The sequence below is a fragment of the Bufo bufo genome, chromosome 2, assembly GCF_905171765.1.
Source record: "Bufo bufo chromosome 2, aBufBuf1.1, whole genome shotgun sequence".
In the NCBI taxonomy this organism is placed as follows: domain Eukaryota; kingdom Metazoa; phylum Chordata; class Amphibia; order Anura; family Bufonidae; genus Bufo; species Bufo bufo.
In genome coordinates this window covers 354,113,837-354,121,002 of record NC_053390.1, presented here as the reverse complement: position 1 = coordinate 354,121,002, position 7,166 = coordinate 354,113,837, and the positions used below count along the sequence as shown (strand labels likewise).

Sequence of the window (7,166 nt, the reverse complement as noted above, 5' to 3'; positions counted from 1 at the left end):
TCACTCCCCATCATCAGCAATAGTAGTAACTTTATAAGGAGAGGCTCCAGGGGGGGCTTCACACTCGGCTACAGCTTTGGTGTTCTCACTGCTGATTGAAGAGTTGCTGGACAAGGAAACCAGTCCAGAGTCCTGGCTGCTCGGTGGAGAAAACACTGCATACAAACAAAACACACGGTGGTTACACATAAGGGCATAGTCACATGTGGAGGATATGCTGCGGATTTGCCATGGTGGATTTTCATGCCGTACCATGCAGATTTAAAAAAAATCTCATCCGTACGCTGCGCAAAAAATCTGTAGTATGGATATGAAATCTGAAGCATGATCATTTCTGCTGCAGAGCTCCACTTGAGATTTCAACCTTTGCAATGGAGAGGGTGAAATCCAGAGACATTTCCACAGCATACATTGTTTGCCACATATCAGCAGACTTTTCTATTGTATTTTACATCACATATGGATGTACTGTAACAACAGAATCTGGTATACAGTAAACCTCTCCATACAATTTCCAAATCTTATATATAGCAACACATGAGGTCATTTATCAAACTGGTGTAAAGTAGAACTGGCTTAGCTGCCCATAGCAACCAACCAGATTCCACCTTTCATTCTCCAAAGGAGCTTTAAAAAACAAAAGGTGGAATCTGATTGGCTGCTATGGGCAACTAAGCCAGTTCTACTTTACGCCAGTTTGATAAATGAACCAAACAGTTTGTAAAATCGCCAACAATGTACAGCCCGTACCCAGCAGGGCCATCAGCTCAAAGCTGCCAGAAACCAGTGGGGCCGGTACACCTATCTACTGTTCAGAGAAGTCTGGACAGAAGTGGTCTTCATGGAAGAACTATGACCAAAAAACCATGCCTTCGATACGGAAACAAGGCCAAGCGACTCAACTATGCTCAAAAACATAGGAACTGGGACGCAAAAAAATTTCAGTAGGTGCTGTGGACTGTGAAATATTTGTCTGTAAGGCCTCATGCACACAAACGTATTTTGTTTCCGTGTCCGTTTTTTTTTTTTTTTTTTGCGGATAGGATGCGGACCTATTAATTTCAATGGGTCCGCAAAAAATGCGGACAGCACACCGTGTGCTATCCGCATCAGTATGTCTGTTCCGTAGCCCCGCCAAAAAAAAAAAAAAAAAAGAACATGTCCTATTCTTGTCCGTTTTAGGCATTGTTACAATGGATCCGCAAAACACATACGGTCGTGTGCATGTAGCCTAATACAAGCTAGTTTGTCTGCTAAAGGGCTGGAGAGCGGTACAGTAATGAGTACAGTAATGTCTGCAGGTAACAATGAAGCATGGTGGAGATTCCTTGCAATAAACTATTAAAGGGGTTTTCCAGGAGTTTTATATTAGTGAGTATCTGATCATGGGGGTCTGACACCCGGGATCTCTGCCGGTCAGCTGTTTTGAGAAGGCACTGGCGCACACTGTAGCATCACAGCCTTCTCTCTGCAAAACAAGTACAGTGCCATACACTGTATAGTGTTGTGCTTTGTATCGCAGCCCAGCCCTATGATGTCACATGGCCTACGGAAAGCTGAGAGATGGCGGTGTCGCTACTAAAACAGCTGTTCGGTGGGGCTCCTGGGTGTCAGACCCCACAGATCAGATACTGATGACCTATCCACTCATAAGTGTTAAACTCCCGGAAAAACCCTTTAACAATTCTATTTTGGAAATAATTCTTACTTTGCAGCATGTTTCCCACACCTGCATAAAACTTTTCCACAGTACTGTATATGTTAAAGAAATTGTTAAAGAATTTTTTATTTTTTTTACATACTGTACAAAAAATAAAAAAATAAAAATCAATGGAAATCGATGTAGGGCAGACAGCCAAAGTCACTGACATCCAGATAGCTTTCCTCACTGATGATGTTGTTTTGTACACAAAAGCACAATTTCCCTACCTTCTCAAACAGCCGATCGGCTTGGAGCCCTGTTTATTATTTTTTTTTTTATTAGACCATAATACAAAATCAATGCCTGCAATATTTTAAACCCTTTAATGACCGGGAAATTTTCCATTTTTGTCTTTTAATCCAAGCCTTCCCATAGCCATAATTTTTCCATTCATATAGCTGTATAAGGGCTTGTTTTTTGTGGGACAAGTTGTACTTTCTAATGGCACCATTTACAGTTGCATACAATGTAGTGGCAACCTGGAAAAACATTTCAAACAGGGTGGAATTATTAAAAACAAAAAATGAATTCCTCCACAGTTCTATGGGTTTTGTTTTTACAGCATTTCCTATTTAGTAAAACTGACCTGTTACTTTCATTCTCTGGGTCAGTACGATTACAACAATACCAATATCTATAGTTTTTCTTGTGTTTTAATGCTGAAAAAAAAAAAACTTTGGAAAAAAAAATACACATTTTTTCTTTGCATCACCATATTCTTACCCCCATAACTTTATTTTTATGTCTATGGTGCTATGTGAGGGCTCATTTTTTTGTGGGGTGATCTGTACTTTTCATTGATACCATATTGGGGTGTGTATGACTTTCTGATCACTTTTTATTCCATTTTTTGAGGCAGGTGAGGCAGACAAAAACAGCGAATCAGCCATTTTGATGGGGTCTTTTTTTCAGTTTCGCCATTTGCGATATTTTTATATTTTAACAGTACAGGCATTTTTTGCAAACGCTGATGATACCCATAATGTTTATATTTCCAATGAGTTAAATTTTTATATTTTTGTAAATTTTTCAAAACTTTTTTTTTTGCACTTTTATTTATAGTTTCCCTAGGTAACTATAAAAAGCAATCATTAGATTGCTTCTCTCATAGACTCCAATTGATTAACATTGGAGTCTATGAGAATACTGCTGTGTTCAGGCTCCCCGTGGGAATTAAGGTGTATAAGCTTCCTGTCACTCAGGAGGGCAGAGGCTACTGCACTCACACTCCCGGTTCCCCAATCCTCGCCAGGGGGGAGCTGGAGAATGTCCGGAAGCGCCTGCTCTGGGTTTTTATAACTGCAGATGCTGTGGTCATATTTGACCACGGCAACTGAAAAGTTAAATGACAGCGAGCGGGCACCTTATTTAATGCCCCGACTGATGACATACAAACACGGATGGTCGAGAACAGGTTAATGTGCCGTTAGCATTCTCAAATTTACATGGATATACAGTGAGGTATCCAGAGTATGTATCCATTGCAGTACAAATATAAGCATATCCTGCATCCATAGACAGAGGACCCACAAAGTCCATCTGCCATATCTGTCCTGGCAGCTTGCCGTGTGCTGTGTCTTCTATTACAGTATGTGGTAAACGTCTTTGTTGTGTGTGCTGACCCACGGGATACTTTAGGATCAGCTCTTTTACCAACTCTAACCTAATGTACAATCCTCTATTTTGTGCCCACTGAAAAGTGGCTTTTTTCTCCGAAATAGCCACATTTTTGGTGAGCCCACTTAGCCAGACTTGAATATTTAGCTTCCTACTCTTCAGTGGCATCCACAGCAGAAATTTTTGCTAGTTGATCAGCAATCGAGTTGTACAGTCAATCTAGGGTATTAAAAGGGCAGTGAGCGTCAACATTAAAAACAGTCACTGTAATACTTTGTACAATTGACCAAATGTCTTGCCGCAATTCTTTTCCACACTTAGGGATCATGTCTGCGGCTGGTGGTAATGCCGATCGCAGACTTTTAAACCTTCAGACGCCATGGTCAAATGAGACCATGGCATCTGGAGGTGCAAAAACTCGGAAACGTGCGATTCCGGGTGCGTTCTGGCTCACTCCTTCCCTCCAGTCAGAGGTGTAATTGACCAGCATTTCTACAATACTGTTGTCTTCTTATTCAGCACAAGGGATCACTTCAGACTCCTGGGCCCGGTAGCGACTGCTACCTCTGCACCCTCTATAGCTACGCTCCTGCTTCTACCTCAAGTTTTTTTTTTTTGCCTTCCTCTGGAGCAACTTTTCAGGATAATATACTGAACTAGATGGAAGTATGTGTTTTTTCAGCCTTACAAACTATGGGGTCATTTATCAAACTAGTATAAAGTAGAACTGGCTTAGTTGCCCATAGCAACCAATCTGATTCCTCCTTTAATTTTCCAAAGGAGCTGTCAAAAAAGAAATGTGGAACACACTAATATACATAACACATACAATACAGACATAACACACTACAATACAGTGTATTATGTGTGATCAAGCTCAGAGAAGTTCAAGTCCCCAAGTAAGACTAAAACAAAATTTAAAACAATGAGATATTAAAATACAACCACACTATTAAACTTGTACTGTGAATGTCATTAAAAAAAAATCCAGAATTTCATTCACCTCCTAAAATTAAAAAAATTGCATGTGCCAGAAAAAAAAAGGTACTGTACCAATAAAAATATCAACTCATCCCACAAAATATGCCCTCATATAGCTTTCATTGATGGAAAAGTTATTGCTCTTAGAATATGGTGACATAAAAATAAAAGATTTTTTTTATTTTTCTTTGTGTGTGCAAAAACAGTAAAAAAACATATTTGGTAAAGATTTGGTATTGAAGAATAAGGGTCCATTCACACGGACTCAATGATCAACAAATTAGTTGTAATTTCTTCACAGGAAAAACACTGTTCCATCCATTGTGAAGTTGAACTGCAGCAATACTCCCATTACCCCCACTAGTGTGTTATTGATGGACTATCCTGAGGAAAGGTCATCAATATCAAAATCCTGGAATCTCTTTAAGGCCCAAACAGGCCTCGTCTTTAAGCATTTACAATACACATGCTGTTTTTAACTAAATCGCAGTACAAATTGCTTACCTGTTTCTTGAATAACCTGGTTCCTTGGTCCTTGAACATTTCCTGTAATAGACAGCAAAGCGATTATTATGCAATAAAAAAAAAATTAAGTACTGGCTATAAATTATTTTCTCTAATAAAGAAGAATGACAAACACCCTATTAATTGAATTTTCAGCATCACTATTACATTGAAAAAACAACATTTAACCCCTTCCTACTGCAAGACATAAAAGTGCAGATCAGACCCGCCAATCAAACCTAAAATCTGTACCAGACCTCAGATCAGACTCCCAATCTGTATCAGACTTCAGATCAAGACCCCAGTACTCATCAGATATAAATAAATCACCAATTCTCCCTATAGCGCCCCCAGTATTAATAATCCCCCAGCAGTAATAATACCTCATACAGTGCCCCCCAGTAATAATGCCCGCATAGTGCCCCACTAATAATAATACTACTACACCATAGTATGTTTCCCTAATGTGTCCTAGGCTAGGAAAGACAAAAAAACAAAAACCCTAATATCCGTATACTGTTTCATGCCATGTCTCTGGTGCAGGCCACAGGCCTCTTCCAGCATGTGAACTGAGAGGCCTGTGTCCCAGTGTAGGCAGTTGCAATGATGCCATGTTGATACAATCAGATCTAATAGCCTGTGTTCTCTGAGGGTCAATGGTGGGGCATGGAGCCAGCAGCTGTCAGTGTTCAAATGTAGCTCCATTCTAAGGATAGTGATACAGTTGACTTCAGGAGCTGACTAACAAACCTTTCTGAGAGTGTCAGGTCATTATGTACTGGGCCAGTGGCTGTGGGGAGGGTGCTGGCAGCTTAGGCAGCCCCCATTGCATTGGCCCACCTAGAAGTTTCATGGTAGGATCTATGTCCAGTCCACCCCTGCTCCTAATACAGCCCACATTTCCTATTATGCCTCTGGCTTTGCAAAGACAGAGGGATTGGAGTCTCCTCACAATGCACTTGCTCTGACTCCAATCTGAGGGCAGCAAGGGACAAATCAGTGACATAGAACTTCTGTCCCCTAACTCACACCGCAGAGTCTCAGAATATGTTATGTAATGCAGCATCAGCCCATCTCCCATTCCTTCTGCTAATGATAGTTTTTTCCCTGTCAGCTCCTATAAGAAAGAGGCAGGGGAGATATTATAGAATACACAGGAAATTCTGTACACATCACACACGGATTGCAGAGACAAGAGAAGGGGGCGCTTATAATTCTGTAGATAATCACTGTCATGCTCTTTGCCCACCAAGTCTGTGGCCTCTGACAAGATGCTATGTTTCAAATTCAGTTCTGCAATCTGTTCTCACTGCCTGTACAATGTTATGTGACCACACCAAATTCAGCAGTTAAGCAGTCCTTAACCCTTTCACTACTACAATTTATGGTTATTTAAAGGGGTTGTCTCATCTTGCCATTACTAAGGCAAGATGAGACACAGTCCTGACCACAAGCAGTCCAGGAAACAGCAGGGCTCTCCGTCGCTCGCTGTTTCAGTAGCTCACATTAGGGTACATGAGAGCTATGCTGTTTCGGTACCGCAATGGGAACTACTGAAACAGTGTGCGCGGTTGGGACTGTGTCTCATCTCGCCTTAGTAAGGGCGAGATGAGACAAACCCTTTAAGGATCCCTCCCACTGCTACTTGCATCACTTTGTTAGTTTCTAAAGTGACTTGGCTTGCCCTTGACATTAAATGTCTGCTACTTGTCTTTGACCTTGTCTGGTTGCATTATTGCATCGCATGAACCCTGCCAACACTTACCTTTTGCTAGACTATGAATTTCCTCTTCTGATTTTGCTATTACAAACTGGATTCAGCACACCAAGAAGGAGGTGTTAGAATCAAATGAAACTTTATATGTGTGAATGCAATGATGATATATGTAAGTAATTGCAATATTAAGTGAAAGTATACGTTTATTAGGTAAAACTGTACAGCTGAAATGAGAGTACTCTAGTACCCCGCTGGGACCTGTAGCCTGGATACAAGATGTCATAAGTTTGGGCATGGAGGCACAGATTCCGTATGGTATACTGCAGCAAAGTTGCCTAGAGATCTTGCAACTGGGCCAGTAGATCCTGTAAATGCTCAACTGGTGAAAAATCTCGCTACTGGGCAGGCCAAGAAAGTGTTGCAATATTGCAAAGACATTTCTGGGAGACCTTTGTTGTGTGGGTGAGCATTATCCTGCCGAAAAATGCAAGCTGGAAGCCCTGCCAGGAGAGGCAACACAAGCTGACTTGGATACTTGAGTACCCACTTGGAAAATGAGATTCATAAAAAGTTATGCATTTGGGTACAAATAATTTACATGCATCATATATCCTAGGGGTGTATCACTGGGAGAGTCACTTGTAG

The 7,166-nt window shown here is 40.9% G+C and overlaps 1 protein-coding gene across 1 annotated transcript in view; it reads right to left on the bottom strand.

The window, feature by feature from the left end:
- DMRT1 (doublesex and mab-3 related transcription factor 1) overlaps nucleotides 1-7,166 on the bottom strand; it is a 206,365-nt gene continuing 199,199 nt past the window's right edge. The window contains exons 5-6 of the mRNA XM_040420321.1: nucleotides 4,805-4,846; nucleotides 1-155 (exon numbers count right to left, since the gene is read on the bottom strand). Coding sequence (XP_040276255.1) covers nucleotides 1-155; nucleotides 4,805-4,846 — 197 coding nt within the window. The remainder of the gene's footprint in view (nucleotides 156-4,804; nucleotides 4,847-7,166) is intronic.